At 39.1% G+C, this 18,723-nt stretch overlaps 1 protein-coding gene across 6 annotated transcripts in view; it reads right to left on the bottom strand.

Annotated features, from left to right (window-relative positions):
- NRF1 (nuclear respiratory factor 1) overlaps positions 1-18,723 on the bottom strand; it is a 130,736-nt gene that overhangs the window by 43,765 nt on the left and 68,248 nt on the right. For all 6 annotated transcript variants that reach the window (XR_015552176.1, XM_004418692.3, XM_014784897.2 and 3 more), the window contains 2 exons: positions 14,620-14,760; positions 519-677 (listed from right to left, as the gene is read on the bottom strand). Coding sequence is in view for 5 of the 6 variants with exons in the window: in XM_004418692.3 (XP_004418749.1) it covers positions 519-677; positions 14,620-14,760 (300 nt within the window). In the remaining variant the exon portion in view is untranslated. The remainder of the gene's footprint in view (positions 1-518; positions 678-14,619; positions 14,761-18,723) is intronic.

Here is an 18,723-nt window from a genome sequence, read left to right as displayed (position 1 = left end):
GAATTTTATATTAAGATTCTCAGTCAATTTCCAAGTTAACTGAAAAACAAATATGTAGAAAAAGTAAGGGATGACGTTTGTTTAGCCTTTCTCCTTTTTTTAAAAGAAGTTTCCTGATCAGCAGACTCAGCCAGCTTCATATCTCTCTAATTCCATATTTATATTTTTCAAGAGTAATTCTTGCTAACCAGAAATAAGGACATTTCTAAATCTTCAAAGTGATTAATACTTTTATTTCAAGTTTCTTCGGTTTTTCCAAGCACCTCAAAAAATTAAAACTGCTTCAAAAGGCATCTATGCAGAGAGAAGTATAGACTCACGGACCCATCCCAACTCTTTACAGCGATGTAGTGATGAATGGGAAAAGTCAGAGAATATCAAACTTCTTTTGGCAGATAGGTTTGACTATAACACAAATGTTTTTAGACTTTTTGGCATAAGAAGTAGAAGGACAAAAATTGAGGTGGTTGATTCAGAATGGAAAAGCAACAGGCAACTCAGGCCAGCGGAACGCTCACCCTCTGCTTTTGCTCTTCTGTGCGGACATCGCTCCGGACATTTGCCCACGGGATATCTTCAGGCCACCAGATGGGCTTGCAGCTTTCTTTGCCCCAGCCTGGTTTGCCCCGACCTGTGGAGTACTTGAGCATCTCTGGAATAAATGCCCGAAGCTGGGCCTGGGAGACAAGAGTGTGGTCATTAGTAGTCATGAAAGACATTTGGGATGTGTTTGTGTCTCCCACCAAATTCTAAGATTATAAAACAGAAAGCCTTCCTGGAGGGTCCCAAAGAGTTCCAAAATGTGACTGATGAGAACCCGTTGTTTTCCACGTGGGTGATGGAGAATTATACACATGTTAGTAAAGTGCACCTTAAGCTGTATTTCATAGAGTTATTCCTCTAAGATCAAGAATACTTGCCCCCAAGTTTGATTTCTGCCTTCTAAGATACTACTGATACTATAGCTTGTTTCCCTTCTACAGCTTCCACACATTTAAGGTATCAAAGTCAATGTGTTTTCCACATTGTTCTGGAGGTAGTAACCAGGGCAAGTATATAAGAGAGAAATAAGTGGTGAGGAGAAGGTAAAATCATCATTATTTGTAGATGATATGACTGTGTATCTGGAAAACTCCAGAGAATCAAATGAAAAACTACTATAAACAATAAGAGAATTCAGTAGGGCGGTTGGTTATAAATATATGAAAACAAGTAGGCTTTACTTAAAAAATAGAAAAAATAATCCTAAAACTCTTCTAGAAAGTTTCTAGTAAGGTAGGCCAATGTCTACGAGTCTGACATACAGATATAGTGGACCATGTGTGATCTTAAACACATTATAGACTTCATTCAGATTCATTTTACAAATCAAATCCAGACCAAACAGGTGTTAAACCACAGAGACAACTACCACTCCTTATCTCCTGGCACAGAAACCACACTGTGTGGGTGTTTGAGGGAGAAGGGGAGCCTACTTCATGCATATTCTTAATTACTGACAATGATTTTTGGCAAGAGAAGCAGTTTATCAAGTTAAAATCTTCCTCCCCAGACCTACTGCTTTCCTTTTAACCTGGTGGTCTACAACACTCCAGAGATAAACAGCATCCTCCAACTAAGGACACATCCATACTGCCTCTACAGCTTAACACAAAAAAGGAGAGGGCAATTTTAGCAATGGGTCAGACCCAAGGACATAGGCTTGTGGCTGTAAAACAGAAAAAGAAAAAAATAGAAATGGGAATACTTAAGTATTAACTAGAGAATGAGTGCAGCAACACTTCTATATTGAAGAGCCTATTTAAATATCAGGTTCTTATTTAAATATTATTTTACCAGAAGATGATACAAATTATTACATAATAGAGAATCATGAACCCAAATGGTAATTGGTTCACCTAATAAAGAATGTTCTGGTTGACAGTATTTACATTGTTAATTCTTGGTGAGCTTGCCACTTCACCTCACTTTCTAAGTTCCCCCTCTCCCAGACAGTCTCCTGCCTACAGGATATGATATAACACACTCTGTATATATTTGGCTCTGCGGCATCAAGCAGCAGGCTAATAGAAATGTATCCATTTGCAAACCCAGGCTATCAGCTGGCTCATGAGGTCACTTCTTCAGTTATTTTAAGAAAGTGCATCTCAAAGTCATTCTTCCCTGTATCCTGGCTTCCTGGGAGTGTGCCTTCCTCTAGCCCCAGATATAAAGAGAAGGAAAAGGCTTAATCCTCTCATAGTATTTACATTTCTTCATATTAAAAAAATGCCTTCTCAGATGCATAAACCACCGAGTTTTATAAGTCTCCTCTTTCTTTTAATCCCATTAACAGTCTCCAAAAGGAGAATTCTTTATATCCATACCTAGCAGAGTCTGGAGATAATGAAATAAGAAGGCTAAATATCTCTAAATTAACAAAAGACTAAAGCGTCCAGAAAGAATTCGCTGTGAAGAACACTTGGCTGACACTCCAGCTGCTCATATCCCACCTGGAACCCCATGTATTCTCTAATTCTGATGATTTTCTCAGCTTCTGACCCCCTACCCATTTGCACCAATAGTTTCCCATGCTTCTCAGTTCTGGGTGCCCCTGGCACCTGGCTGTGGACACCTTTCATCCTCAGTCTTACTTCGGCTCTCTCACACCAGGCTTGCACTGGATTTCAAGAACTCATTGGTTACTTGAAGTGTGGGCACAGCACCAGCCCACTCACTTAAAACCCTCCCCGCCCCTCTCTCCAACTACTTGTCTTCTCAGCATCTTTGCTTTGTCTTTGCCAGTAGAACCCCACCTCCTTTCCCCAGACACCTGAGCTCAAAACCTGTTAGCTTTTCCTCTTTCTTTCAACACACATCTAGCTACTCATTGCAAGTTCAATTCTTTATTCTTTGAAATGTCTGTGGCATCCATCCCTTCTTCTCCAGTCCCACCTGCATCCCTACTTCCTAGCCCAAGCCTAGTGTATCCTTCTAGTTGGCTTTCTTGTGGAACTCCAAGTTCTCCCCTCTCTTCCTCATTCTACATATCCTTTGACAGAAAGTTTTCCCTAAATGCTACAAAGCTCCAATGCTCAAAAACCTTCAAATGGCCTTTTACTACTAGCAAATAAACTAGACTCTTCTGTCTAGATTTTCTGGCTCGCCACCATTTGGTGTCTCACTACATTCAGTTCCCACTAATTCCCACCAATTCCTACCAGGCAGCCTTGGTCTTTATTAGGTAAGTCTCTGTACTGTCTTATGAACTGCTGAGCTCATTCCCGCTTCTATGCCTTTTGATTTGTTCCTCCTACTGGACCACCTTCTCAAGCTACTATTCCAATGCTACTGCTCATTCCTGAATACCCAGCAAGTCCTACATTCCTCGTGAAATATATCTTGACTACTTCTCGAGGCAGCTTTGTGTACACATCAATAAGAACACTAGCTCTAGACTCAGAGAGCTGGCTCTGAACCCCAACTCTCTCTCAATCTTAATTTTCTCAAATGCAAAATAGTAATAATAATGGCAAATACAGAGGGTCAATCAAGAGGATCAGAGATAGCAGGTATATACATAACTGCACTGAATAGCAGTTTTACTTTTATTACTTCAGTCACCAGCCATCTTTTCAGATTCAAAGAAATAGCCAACTTTTTGAAATGGTTTTCTAATACTAAACACACTGTGATGTACACAAAGATATTTATCCTTAGTTTTTCAAGATGGGCATAGTGGAAGAAGGCAGAAGAATGAGTTTATATGTAACCATGTAAACATGTGTGAGGATGGAAATAAAGAATGCTAGAATCAAGAAGGAACCAAAACGACCATCCAGGTCAATTCCTTGCCTCGAGGAAGCAAGCTGTTACCAACCTGCCCCAATGCATGGGTAGTTTAGGTATTTGTTCTGCTGTATCTCTGAGCATTAAAAAAAAAAAAAGTGTACAAGCAGATTACTAATGGAAATCATCAGAAAATGGGACTCAAGTATAACCATAATTAGAGGAAAGAGAGAATTAGGAAACCTCTCAAAGATGTTATGTGCTAGAAATCTCCGGATGGGAAATGTTTCAAATTCCTAGGAAGAAGATAGTAGGCGCTAATACGAGAGGTAGGAGAAACAGAAGCAGCACAAAGGGAAGGCAAAAACCTTCCACAGGCAAAAACCCCGTCAAGTTAAAAAGTGGAACCAGAGTGAAATTAACTGCTGGTGTACAAGTTCCAATTCAGAGGCAGACCTTAGCTTTTTAAAGTACTAATTATCAACTGTACAAAATTTGCCCCTATATCAAAACAAGAGGTAAAAAGCACTTTCTACTATAAAAGTTCACTTTTCAAGTCTGTACATTTTGGGGATGAATGATGTGCTTTGCTTTTAAATACATAGAGATAATCTGACTTCACTGAAAAAGGCAATTTTCCACCAGACTATTTTTATACTGTCCCAAATAAATAGTGCTAAGGCCAAAGAGACTATTAATAAGAGAAAATGAGCTGTCCAGTATAGAAAGAGTTAAATGATTCCTTTCCAGAATTCAGCACTGTGCTCTCATTACCAGTCGGATTAATTACTGGGCCTGGAGAGTTTTGGAAATCCAAGCTACTCAATGTGCTTGTTAAGGAAGGTTTGTCTTTAATCCACAGGGGAGACAATCAACAGGATCAGCAAAGGTAAAGCCTACCCTCTCATGCTGTCTTTTAATTGGGCCGCAGCAAGCTCTCTGGGCCTCTCATTCTGATTTAGGGCTCTATATGGGCTTAAAGTGCCCAGCTTGATCAGTAAACCCACCTCAAACCAGCAAAGAGTAGAAAATACCACTCTTTCCAGGGTACATTCAGCAAAGAAAAAAGATATCAAGTTCATGCCACTGGCAGTCAAAAGTAAAGATTATCTGTAAACCACAGATGGTTTTAAAGAAAAGATTTTCTACAACTCTAAAAAGTTTAATCTGGCCAAAATGGAACAATACTTCTCTCCACATTAGAAATTTTCCACTTGTAAATTCAGTTAATTCTTTGCTGTCAACAATGCATTATCCTTATACATTCCGAAATACCTTTCTCCTCTCATTCCCTCTATCTTTGCTCTGCATATACTTGAGTCTAGGGATTTTGAAGCTCCTGAAGTCCATTTAGGTTTAGTTACCAAGAAAAGGCCTTTCAAACCAAAATGTTTGCCAACTTCACCTCTACTGAAGAGGTCAGAGAATACGTAATAAATTTAAAGAGAAAGCAGCTGAAATCAAACCATGTTGAAAGGCCATGTTTTCTATAGCCTATAAGAAAACATGAATGTGGCAGGGAAGGAAAACCGAAGAATTTTCAGACTGTAGCTTCTTTATTTTAATTTAAAATTATGAACTTCCAGGTTGACAGACTCAATTATATTCACATGGATATTTAAAGGGCATTAGAAAGCAAAAGCAAAATAATTTTTTTGCTCACTACTTGGAATTATTTGTACCACTGACCTTTCTTAACGGAGATAATGAAAGTGGCTTTCCTTATGAGAAACACCAATCCTATATCCCCAACTCCCTAGCAGTGCCAGCAGAAACACTAGCTTCTGTTACTCTCATTTTCCCATAAAACACGTTCCCATAGAGACATGGGAAGAACAAGTTTGGAAGGAAAGATAAGTTCAGGGAATTCGAGGGACAGCCAACAAAGATACTCATTTAGAGACTCCTCTCTCAAGCCAACACTTCTGCTTCTCTATCTCCACACCCATCAACCTATCAAACTGTCTCCCTCTCATTAATCAAAATGTTCTGAAAATTCTACCTTCTCTTTGTGGGAGTCTCAGATTGGTCAGTTTCTGCTAGCTTATCCCAGTTGTACTTTTGAACAAAAACTTAAATAATGCAGATAAGGTCAAAGTCCTCTTTTTCATCCACCCTCCCCCAATCCAGTGACCTGTCCAGAGGCATCAGTTTGATGAACATCCCTCCTTAGAGGCCAAATTCTATGTATTTGCATAGATATATACTGGAAAGGCACAGTTTTACGTGATTAAAAAAAGACACAAATGGTACTATATTGTGTATATTCTACTACAACTCACTTTTTCTACTCAACATTTTGTCATAGAGATCTCATGGTACTAAAACTAAAATAATCTCATCAAAAAAAAAAAAAAAAGTTGCCTGATACCCATCGTATAGATTTTTCCATTTTATTTAACCATTCTCCTAGTGATAAACATTTAGGTTGCTTACAGTGCTTGTACATGCTTCTTTGTGCACGTGTGAGTATTTCTCTAGCAGAAAAGTGGAATTGCTGGTTAAGGGTATATGCACTTAACATTTTAACAGATACTGCCAAAATGTCCTCAGAAAGGACTCGGCCAATCCCTCTCCCACCAACAGTGCAAGACAATACACATTTTTCACACCCTCCTTCACATTATTTTATTATGTGAAATAATGTGAGCCAAAATAATTTTGGCTCATCGGAAATAGGGGAAATGGTTTATTTTAATTTTCATTACTACTGAGGTTGAGAATCTTTTTATATGTTTACTGATTTTTTCTTTTTATGAACTGTTTATAATGCTTTGCTTATTTTTCTAATTATCTTTTTCTTATTAATTTAAAGGAAATATTAATCTGTCCTGGATATCAATTCTGTCATATAATTTGCAAATATTTTTCCCTGGTCTAGTTGTATCCTGAATATGGAATTTATATGCCTAATCCCTTCTATTAGTATTCCTGAATATACTCTTATTCTTTCACTCTACTCAAAATATGTTGTGTTCACTTAAGAACACATCCAATGTTTTTGTTACCTTTATATTATCTTAATCTCATTGTGCTTACCTAATATTTACAAAATGTGGAATGGCATCATATATATAAACACTTTTCGATTATTTTAAACAGTACGAAAAACCTCCTTTGCATATGGATTCTAACACTACAGTAAGGAGAAGCAGTTCAGAACTCTCATCTACAACAGCGGTTCTCCAAGTTGGCTGCATACTGGAATCGCCTGGGGAGTTTAAACACTACAGATGTCTCCATCCCATCCCCAAAGATTCTGATTTAATTGCTCTGGAGTGTGGCCTGGGCACTAGGATTTTAAGTTCCCCAGGTGACTCTACTGTGCAGCCAAGTTTGAGGACCACTCAACTAAAGTACTTTTTATCCAGCCCTTTTTCTTTAAAAAATTTTTAAAAATTTGTGGTAAAATATACATAACATAAAATTTACCATTTAACATGTACAATTCAGCGGCATTAAGTACATTCACAATGTTGTACAACCATCACCGTTATCTATTTCTAGAACTTATTATCATCCCAAATAGAAACTCTGTACCCATTAAATAATAACTCCCCATTTCTACTTCCCCTAGACCCTGGTAACCTCTATTCTACTTTCTATCTCTATGAATTTGTGATTCTATATACCTCATATAAGTGGAATCACACAATATTTGTCCTTCGTGTCTGGCTTATTTCACTTAGCATAATGTTTCTACTCTTTGAGTAGCCAAAACAAAACAATACTCAGAAAACCTAAATGGATAACAGATGAATGTTTTCTAGTAAAACATGTCAAATTCTGTGAGTAACTTCTTCCTCATGCAGCAATCACTGTACTGAATGTTTCTGAAGGTTTCTCTGAAAACCGGTGAAGAATTACTACCCTGTTGCATCATCACTCCAAGGGAATATTAAAGCAACAAAGACTGCCCCAGTGAGAGTAAAAGGAGGAGAGTAAGTTGAAGGGGGGAGAGGGTAGGAAAAGGGAAAAAGGAGTGGATTTTAACAAATAACACCAGACTGGTCTTTCCAGAGATATTTCTTTTATAATTATAATCTTTGCTTGGATCTCTTCTAACACAAATTCCAAAAAGATTTACATCTTCCTAAGAAGAAAATCCTATAGGACTCAAGTGTGGTAAAGAGCAGAGCTGATTTTCCACTAGCAAAATCATAATTATTGCTTAAAGACTCTTCAAGAAATTATGTAATTCCTTAAACTCAAAGTATAGTCTGGGAACAGCAGCATTGGCATCATCTGGGAGCTTGCTAGAAGGCAGAATCTCAGGTCCCACTCCAGACCCACTGATTCACAATCTGCATTTAAACAAATGAAACTCTCAGGTGATGCCTTAGCACACTGAAGTTTGAGAAGCACAATTTAGCCCACCCTCTGGTCTCTGGTCTGAAGTACCCTAGAAAATTTTGCTGACCTGGCTTTCAAAATCTTTGAAAAAGATGACTTCATTATTTCATTGTAAATGAATTCTGGGATTGCAGAATCTACACCCAATTAATGATCTCTTCTGCTAAGCCTTCTCTCAACCTCCTTCAATTCTTATGTAAGGAGGCAGACAGATAGGGGATAAATTCTAGCCACTATTCTTTTTTTTTTTTTTTTGTGAGGAAGATCAGCCCTGAGCTAACATCCATGCCAATCCTCCTCTTTTTGCTGAGGAATACCAGCCCTGAGCTAACATCTATTGCCAATCCTCCTCCTTTTTTTTCCCTTTTTCTCCCCAAAGCCCCAGTAGATACTTGTATGTCATAGTTGCACATCCTTCTTAGTTGTGGTATGTGGGACGCGGCCTCAGCATGGCCGGACAAGCGGTGCGTTGGTGCACGCCCGGGATCCGAACCCGCGGAGCTCGCGCACTATAACCACTAAGCCTCGGGGCCGGCCCCTCTAGCTACTATTCTTAAAGGTGCCTAGAAATTCAAGTTTTCATTATATCACTAAAAATACTACAGAGCTCTGTGTTTTTTTTACCATACACACAAAAAAGAGTTTATCAGGATCAACATATATTTATAACAATAAAAACAGAAGCTTTTCAGGTAAACATTCTATTTACTAATACAGACATACTTTTACCAAAAACCAAAACAAACAAAACTACAGAGCTGCTTCCTAAAAGAACCAGAGCATTCAGTTCACACGGAACTTAAGATACTCTGTTATATGTAATTTCAATCTGTGTAGGTGACAATTTTGATATTTGTTAGAGTAAGTCAAGAAATTCTTTTAGGGGCCAGCCTGGTGGCGCAAGTGGTTAAGTGCGCGCGCTCCACTGCGGTGGCCCGGGATTCACCGGTTGGGATCCCCGGCCCGCACCGACACACTGCTTGGAGAGCCGTGCTGTGGCAGTATCCCATATAAAGTGGAGGAAGATGGGCACAGATGTTAGCCCAGGGCTAGTCTTCCTCAGCAAAAAAAGAGGAGGATTGGCAGATGTTAGCTCAGGGCCCATCTTCCTCACAAAAACAAAACAAAAGAAAAAGAAATTCTTTTAAAACAATAAATGTTTAGTGTAGCTTAGCCGAAATACTCAAAATACTCAACCTGAGTGATAATCACAATATAGTTTTATAGAAAAAAGAGAGAGAGAGAGAGAGAGAGAGAGAGAAGAAAGCACTAGCAATATAGACTCAACCCTAAGCTCTATTTATGTTGGTTACTAGCTTGCTTCATAAATTGCTTCCTCTCTTTATGCCTCAATTTTTCAGTATTGTCACCTGTATTGTCCTACTTCATTGCTGAGGAAAATAAAAATTCTAGGTTCATTAACTTTGTCTAAGTGAAAAATCGGTGAGAAATGATATGTTTAGGTTATTCAAAAGTTAATATAGGTAGCATATATAATTAGTATTAATAATTAGTAATCATACTCTTGTGTGATGCCTTTGTTTTCAAAGCACTTTCCCAACTAATATCTCATTTTTTCTTCCTCTGACTCCATAAGGTAGGAGGGCATGTATTATTCTCACTTGCAGAAGATGAAACTGAGAACCAGGGCTAATACATAGTAGAATCGGGACTAGAGACTAGATCTTCTGACTCTAATAAACCATGCTAAGTGTAATTTGTAACAAATTAAAATAATGAAAGACATAATAGCACTAGAACAATACTGAATATAATTTACTCTCTTTGGATGATTCAGAACTCATCTTAGGATCGTATATAGCATAATATTTGTAAGTTAGGGTCATCAATATAAACGTCATCTCGATAGCATTCAGAGCAGATAAGATGATTAATAGAGCTGTCTGGTTAACCCAAGTCCATCTCTATTACAGCACACTTGTACAATTCTGGAATTTTATCACTTCAAGGAAGTCATGAATTACCCACATAGTCTGAACTCTAGAACTGGTGTCCAATTAAACTAACTTTGTCCTTTATGGCTACAGACCATATCTGAGCTCTGCTTCCTTGACTATAAAAAAGGAATTATATATATATACTCTAGAGGGTAGGGAATAAATGAGATACCCCTGTAAAGAACTTAGTAGTGCACTTTCCAACACATAGTAGCTATAGAAGAGAAAAATAAGAGAGAGAGAAAAAAAGAGTTGTTGACATCTTCACTCGAACATAAAGAAAAGTAATCTTTGGAAGAAACAAAGTAGAAACATTACCAAACTCGTACTTTAAAAAATTCAAGTTTAAATATAAAATATGAAAATACTTTTTGTGTTTCTGTGGTTATAAAAGTAATTCATGCTTATTAAACAAAGAAAATGAAAATCACTCATAATGCTATCATGCATAGATAATCACTGCTAATATTTTGGCATACATCCCTCTAAAGTTTTACACACACACACACAGGCAAGTTTTGTGTTCATGTTTTAAACAAATGAGATTGATTAACTCAATTCTGTATTCCCTGAAAAAAAAAATCTAGCCCCCCAAAAGAAACAAAAAATAAAGCCCTAAACCTCTCAAATTAGAGGATGTAAGAAATGCTATTTTACAACCAGTTTTTAACTTATACCACATTATTCCACAGCGAGAGAGCGCAAATCATCGTTTTCAGTGTCTAATAGTTCACTGAATAGTCAACTTCTAGTTTCTTTTGGGCTAAGCTCCTCTTCTTTCCATGTAAATTCTAAACACCACTACTATAATTTATTCAATCACATTGTTCCCAGATTTTCCTATTGTAAACACTGCCATGAACATACATCTTTGCTTATTTGGAGGGCATGATGCACATTTAAATTTTGATATGCACTGCCAACCTGCCATCTGGAACAACTGTACCAACGTACATTTCTATTGACAGTGGATTAAAGTGCTGTATCCCAGACCCTTGCCTATCTAGGTTCGGTTTGAAATAAAACCCCACTTTTACCCACATTAATAGTGAAAGGCTTTAGGATCAATTAGGAAAAAAAGGTATTTGGCTCACATTAAGAAGAAAGTATCTGAAGAAAACAAAATAAAACACAACTTAAAAAAAAGATTAGGGGAGGAGGGATCCAAATACTCAGAAATTTCCATTCAGTCGGAAGCTGGGTTTTTCATCATCCTGCTTAGGCCTCCTCACCATTTGTTTGTTTTTGTTTTATTTGTTATGTATTATTTTTTAGTCATCATCTGTGGTAAGAAGGGAAAGGAGAGAATGTATGACGATAAAGAAAATACATGCCTCCAACAAAGTCCCTCTGAGTCTGACCCATGACTCGCGTCCCAGCTGCCCTGGGATCCACAACTGCACCGAGCTCTGCTAAGTGCATATTTCATGAAAATGGAAAACACACAGTTTACCTCCAAACGTGGTAATTAAACTGTTTGCTCTAACTTCTGTGGCCATCACCAATTTTCATAATTATCAGTATCCATGATGATTTAATATAATCAAAACCTCAGATTATTTCAACCTAACACATCAAATGTGATAAAGAAGGAAACAATGTCCATCACAGGAGAGGAGTCTACCTAATATAGTCTTCTTAACCAGACGCTTAGTCAGCATTAGATGTACTTTATATCTGAGATACAGAGTAGATTCTTTACAACAATCAGGTAAAAAAATTCACCTTATGTTTTCTTTAACCAGTCAGAACGGCCCTAGGGACAGACTAACAGCAGGTATGAAATGACAGGGAAAAAGTTTAGATAATGTTTTCCTTTACCATTATTTACAGATCCCTCAAGTGTCCACAGAAAGATCTCTGAATCCAACAATCAAAAGATCACAATTTAGCTTTATATTTACAAAATGTTGTATTACTTCAGACCAAGCTGCTGGTTCAGACTTAGCAAGAAGAAAAGTGCCACCTCCTGAGCGGTGGCATCAATTTCTAGACCGAGTGGACACCCACTCCGGAGACTTGCAGTCCAGTTACCCACTACACTGGATTCATTTTTGCTCTGACCTTTAGGTTATTTACTGAACAGATACTAACTGAGTATTATTTAGAATACAGATGTTATTTATTCAGGTGCCAGGCAGCTATACTGGACATCAGTAAAGAAGAGAAACTAAATCCCTGCTCACAAATTCTGGTTGGAGAGATAGACCACAAACAAGTATAAATGCTAATAAATAAGATAATTTAAAGTACTGGTAAGTGTTACAAAGACAATAAAATAGGGGATGTATTAGATAGTGATTTGGTGGCGAGGAGAAAGCTTCATTAGATGGGATAATCAAGAAAGGCTTGTCTCAGGAGGTGACAGCTGAGCTAGATTTTGAATAAGATAAGGTCAATCACGCAATGATCTGGGAGAATAATGTTTAAGGCAGAGGGAATAGCAAAAGTGCAAGAAGGAGCTTGGAGGGTCTGACAAAAAGAAAGAGGGCCAGTGTAGCTGGAGCACAGTGACTGAGGGGGAGAAAGAGAAATGAGATTGGAAGAGGCCAGATTTGACAGGGCCTCAGAGGCCATGGTAGACTCTGAATTCGATTCTAGGAATAGTGGAAAGCCACTGAAGGCTTAAACAAGAGAGTGATACGATCTAAGCTCTTTTAAAAATCTCTGCTCTGGGGCCGGCCCCGTGGCTTGGTGGTTGAGTGAGCGCGCTCCATTGCTGGCGACCCGAGTTCGGATCCCGGGCTCCCACCGGCGCGCTGCTTCTCCGGCCATGCTGAGGCCGCGTCCCACATACAGCAACTAGAGGGATGTGCAGCTATGACACACAACTATCTACTGGGGCTTTGGGGGAAAAAATAAATAAATAAAATCTTTAAAAATCTCTGCTCTGCAGAGCATGGACTGCAGCAGAGCAAGAGTGACATTCAGGAGATCAGTAGAACTGGTCAACTGCAATAGTCTATGTCAGAGATGCTAAAAGCTTGGGCTAGGGTGGTGATGGGAACTGAGAAGAATGGTCAGATTCAGGGTACATTTCAGAGGTGAACTGACATGACTTGCTAGTAAATTAGATGTGGTTGGTGGAGGGAGTGAGGGCAAAACAGAGAAATCAAGGATTACCCCTGGGGCTGGCCCCATGGCCTAGCGGTTAAGTGCGCGCACTCCACTACTGTTGGCCCGGGTTCAGATCCCGGGCGCGCACCGACGCACCGCTTCTCCGGCCATGCTGAGGCCGCGTCCCAGATACAGAAACTAAGAAGGATGTGCAACTATGACATACAAGTATCTACTGGGGCTTTGGGGAGAAAAAGGGAAAAGAAAGGAGGAGGATTGGCAATAGATGTTAGCTCAGGGCCGGTCTTCCTCAACAAAAAGAGGAGGATTGGCACGGATATTAGCTCAGGGCTGATCTTTCTCACACAAAAAAAACAAAAAGATTACCCCTATGCTGGGACTTGAGCAACCAAATGGACAGTGGTGTCATTAACTGATCTAGGGAATACTAGGGAGGAACAGATTTGGAGTAGAGAGTGGAGGCAATCAAAGGTTCTGTTTGGTGCATGTTAGGTACTAGAGATCTAATAGTAGTATAAGCTGGAGTGTAAACAGCATATAGATGGGATATAAAGCCCACAGAACAGGATGAGATCATTTGGAGAGAAACTGCAGATAGAGCCCTAGGACATGCCAAGATTGATCGGGTGAGAAGAGGAAGAAGAGCCAGCAGAAGAGCTGAGGAGGGAGCACCCACTGAGGTAGGAGGATATTCAGGAGTGTGTGGTCTCAGAAATGGAGAAAAGAAAGTGTTTTCAGAGAGAAGGAATAATCAACTGTGTTAAATGCTGCTGGAAGATTGAATAAGTTAAGAAAACCTACAACTGGATTTAGCAAGACAGAAGTATTATTAATAAAGAAATAAGGTGGAAATTTATTATAAAAAAGACATTTGATCTTGATCAAGCTATCACTTTTAAAGCTAAAAAAATTTAAAAGGGACAGTCTCAGCAAAATTCCTGAGGTATGCCTATTTAACAGGCTAAGTCCATTTTGACTTCCCTTCTCAAAGGAAGAGGAGGGAAGCAATGACTCAGTGGGATGTCCTTTGGAGTTTTCCATTCTTATTCCCCAGAGAGAGGAGCCTTCCTTGGCAATAGTGGGGTGGTATTCAGAATTTATATGGAAAGAGGAGCAGCTCAGCCCAAAAGAGACTAAAAGTTTACCTGCCCCACTTGATTGTGATTCATCAAAGTCCTAACGGTCTCCTGTCCAAACCAACTCCAAGGTAAAAGTTTCTTTATCTAACCCAAGGGCCCAAGTGAAAGGAAAAAACTGCCAACAGAAGGAGGAGACCACATCCATGTCCTTGGCTGGGCACGTTCTCCTGGCATTATATTTTCTTTTCCAAGGTTGCAACTGTTTCACTATCACACTCCAGCCTGCATCTCACTCTGGTGGTATCAATCAGAAAAGTGATCTGAGGCCCGCCCACACCTTTGCCATTTGTCTCTGTGTCTCCTCCTTACTTCCCGCCCCTTACCTGGGTCATTTTGTCCACAGAGACTGGAATTCCGTCGATGGTGAGAGGCGGCAGCTCTGAGTTAACCTCCTGTGGCGCAGGGGCGTGTTCTGCCAGGGCAGACTCCAGGTCTTCCAGGATCATGCTCTTGTATTTACGCACCTGCAGGGAATTAAGGGCAGAAGTAAACAAGACGCCCAACAACCAGGGAGAGCTGGTGCCAAGCAACCAGAGAGTGGGTGGGGCTGGCCTCCCTCAGCCAGTGCAGAGCCCTAACTACAACTAGCAGATAAAAATACTCGATGGCCCCAAAGACATCACACAGTACAGAATTAAATGAAAAGATGATGAAATTACAGGTAACAGTAGAAAGGAGCCAGTGGAAAAAGTTTTACAGAAATATTGTTTCCCAGTTAAAAATCACATTTTCTCAGTCAATGCTGGCCCCATCACCTGTTCCGGATCTAATAGGAATGGCATTCATTATTCTGCATTTCCCAGGCCATTTGATAAAACCTAGCTGTGGCAGTTAACTGCCAAAATCATTTTCAAGATCACCAAGGACTTATGTCTCTAAACCTCTAAGTAACCTATTCGAAACTGCTGCTACTTTCCTGCGGGCAGACTACCAACCAGATAGGAGATTCAAGTGCACAAGAGGCTGGACTGAAAAGCTAAAAAAACAAGAGGTGTATATTGTAGCAGGATGTCAAAGGTGCCAATGTCAGGAAGGCCCAGGGCCAGAGAAAGCCCCACAGGTCAAGTCCTCCTCCTTTCTGGTACTGCCTGGTGACAGAGGTGAACTTCAAACCCATGATGCCTCCGTAGCTCTGACAAGCCCAGGTCCGAACCAGCTATTGTTGTTCTGACTCCATTCCTTCCACTGCCAGTGAAAGGTCTCTCAAAAGACAGAGAACTTAACAGCAGCACATTTGTACATGGACACATTCTTCTACCATGAGCAGAAACGCTAGACAGACACTGGATCCTACAACCGCCAATAATGGGTTCATTCACTTGCAAGAATACCCAAGGGGTGTGAGGACACCTTCAGGAATAACAAAGAAGCCATGGAATTATGGAAATGTGACTAGATGAGATAGTAAATTAACTTGCTTTCAGGGCTCAAGCCATTATCTTAGGAAAAAAAGGGAAAAGAAAATGAGGTTTGCCCAGTTATAACAATGTCTCAGTCCTGAGTTTTCTGCTAAGTGGACTGGACTTTCAATCAGTCCAATCCACTTCCTTATAATTATCTCATTATGAGGATTAAAAAAGAAAGATTCCTATACTCCACCTCGAGCATGTGGAAAAGTAAAAATTATTGTTGGCTACAAAATACAGCTTTTGTAGTTATAGAACCTTCCAAGTAAGTCAACAAGAAAGGGGATGAAAGAAAAACAGTGCAAACATGAAGAATCAATATCACTCAAGAGATTCAGTTTTATCCTGGTTTCTAATAAAAAAGAAAGTTTCAAAAATTATCGCCAATATATTTATTGTAACAAGCAGCTGGTGTTGCCACGGCAACTTTAAGGACTTATATTTTCTGCTTTCTAGGTTTCTGTGTCCTATGTAGAGTTTTTACGCCACCAACCCACAGAAAAACTGGACCTTATAAGCCTGAGTTCTGGTCTTTGAACTTGAATATAACAGGTTAAATCATTATATTAGTATGTAGCCCCATAGTAAGAGTGAATGATAATAGTATAAAAATAAATTTCATCGTGCTAGAAACACCTGGCATTCATAGATGGGAAATCATTAGATTATTAGTATTACATTATTAGCTAGTTTCAAATAATTTCAGCCATTTTCATGGGTCAGTAAAATCTAGGAATTCGTATCCAGGCATTTTGCTAAACTGATCAGTGCTATATAATTCCTTAAAAATATCTTGAGTTGCAAAAGAAATACTGGTAGAGCAACCCTCAGAGTAATTTACAACAAAACAACTTCAAGTGTGACCACAGTATTTCTAAGCTTGCTTAAGTTAATTAACTTTCCCAGAATTATAAAGTTAGTGCTTCAATTCTATCTGATCTATCAATTCTGAGATACATATTTTTTTCCATTTATCAGTCCTCTGAAATTGGGATACATCTTAAAATTGCAGTGGACCAGGTGACATGGGGCATAGCTTGTCACCACCTGCACATATGTGAACATGACTATTATCCCTGGGGGCATGACTGCAACCCCTTGGCTTTTCAATCAACAAACCATTTAGCACCATTTGAGAAAGGAACGTGAGTCTTTGTTATTGTCTGATAACCTCCCCAGTGATTTTTCTGGTAAGATCAAGAAGCACCAGCATCAAGTTTGTCACACGTTGGAAAAAAGTCTCAGAGATAATAGCAGAGCACTTTTTAAAGAAATACAGCACCACCCATACTCTTGATGGCACAGAGGACAATATTACATGAAACCACCAGACAATGATGACTTTGAAACAAGAAGTAATCCTGAAGAGCTGGACTCTGAATGCGAAGAAGTTTTAGGAGTATCAATTTATTTCACTTACATTTTCCTTTTAATGTATATACAAGAGCAATATGATTAAAATCTATGTCTAAGTAAGCCTGAAAGAGCTCTTTCAAAAATATAAAATAAAAATTCTAAGTGATAAGCATTGTGTTAGTTTGTCAACGTTTTTTCTTTCTTCGTAGTATATAAATAATGGTGCATCTTATAACTGATGGTATCATAGATATGATGAAATACAAGTTTGTTTTCCAACTTCTACCTTCTATTCCAAAAGCCACAGCTTAAGACTTTGTCACTTCACACCAATATGTCCCTGTCAACTACCTGGTTTCACAATTCAAGTTAAAAACCACAAAAACAAAATCAGCTCGTTTGCCTACCAATCTAATCTCTCTTCCCCTAATTCACCCTATCTACCACTGTCACTTATTTATTATTATTTTTTGTGAGGAAGATCCGCCCTGAGCTAACATCCGATGCCAGTCCTCCTCTTTTTGCTGAGGAAGACTGGCCCTGGGCTAACATCTGTGCCCATCTTCCTCTACTTTATATGGAATGCTACCACAGCATGGCTTAACAAGCGGTGCATCAGTGCACGCCCGGGATCCGAACCAGCAAACCCTGGGCCACTGCAGCAGAGGGCGTGCACTTAACCGCTACACCACCGGTCCGGCCCAACCACTGCCATTTAAAATTTCTGAAACACTGACTTATTATAACCAAACAGCATTTACTGAGCACTTACTATGTGTCAAGCACTGCATACATTATCTTAATTAATCCTCACACAATTCTATAAGGAAAATACTATTATACACATTTTGCAGATAAGAAAACTGAGGCTTAATAAACTTAAGTAACTTCCCCAAATCAGATAGCTAGTATATAGGAGTGTAGTTGGAAATCAAACTAATTTTTATCTAGCTCCAAAGCCTATATGTTCAGCTACTTCATTATCATTTATCTTTTTTCTTAAAAATACTTCTATAGTTTCCCACTTCTTATAGGATGAAGTCCAAACTTCTCAGTCTGGTATTTCAGTCTCTCCAATCATTTTCTACTTTTCAATACTCCTCGGCCAGGGCCACCAGATACAGTTGTGCCTGTCCAGCCCTGTAGACTATGTGAATGGCACCCTCTTGAGTTCCCAGCGTACAACCCACAGAGTCCTACTGCGCAACTTGGCTCACCTTCCTCCTCTTTAGCTAGCGAGTCTCTTTGCTAACTTTTGTATCTAGCAAGTTCTTTTCTATCTCTGGGTCTTTAATTCTGCTTCTTATCCAAATATTATCCATCTTTCAAGGCCCAACTCAATTTCCACTTTCTCTGAGAAAACTTCCCAAGTGTTCTTGTCATAATTTTCTTACTCCTTTAAATTCCCACAGACTCAAATAATCATGTGTCACTTACATTGTTATTTCCAGGCTATACTGTACACAACTAGTGCATGACATCACTGAGCACTGGGACTGGGTCTTTATTTTTTAAACATATATTATGAAATATCTCACATATTCAGACATGTACAGATAATACATTAACAAACATTCTCATAATCACCAGAGATGGAGAGTGTTTAGAGTGTTTATAGGAGCCATTAGAGTTCTGGGCACAGAATGCTTATTGAGGATTTAGGAA

Source organism: Ceratotherium simum, chromosome 1 (genome assembly GCF_057802395.1).
Source record: "Ceratotherium simum simum isolate JZ-2026a chromosome 1, ASM5780239v1, whole genome shotgun sequence".
Taxonomy (NCBI): domain Eukaryota; kingdom Metazoa; phylum Chordata; class Mammalia; order Perissodactyla; family Rhinocerotidae; genus Ceratotherium; species Ceratotherium simum.
The sequence above is the reverse complement of the archived record's forward strand: the minus strand, read 5'-3'. Positions and strand labels throughout refer to the sequence as shown.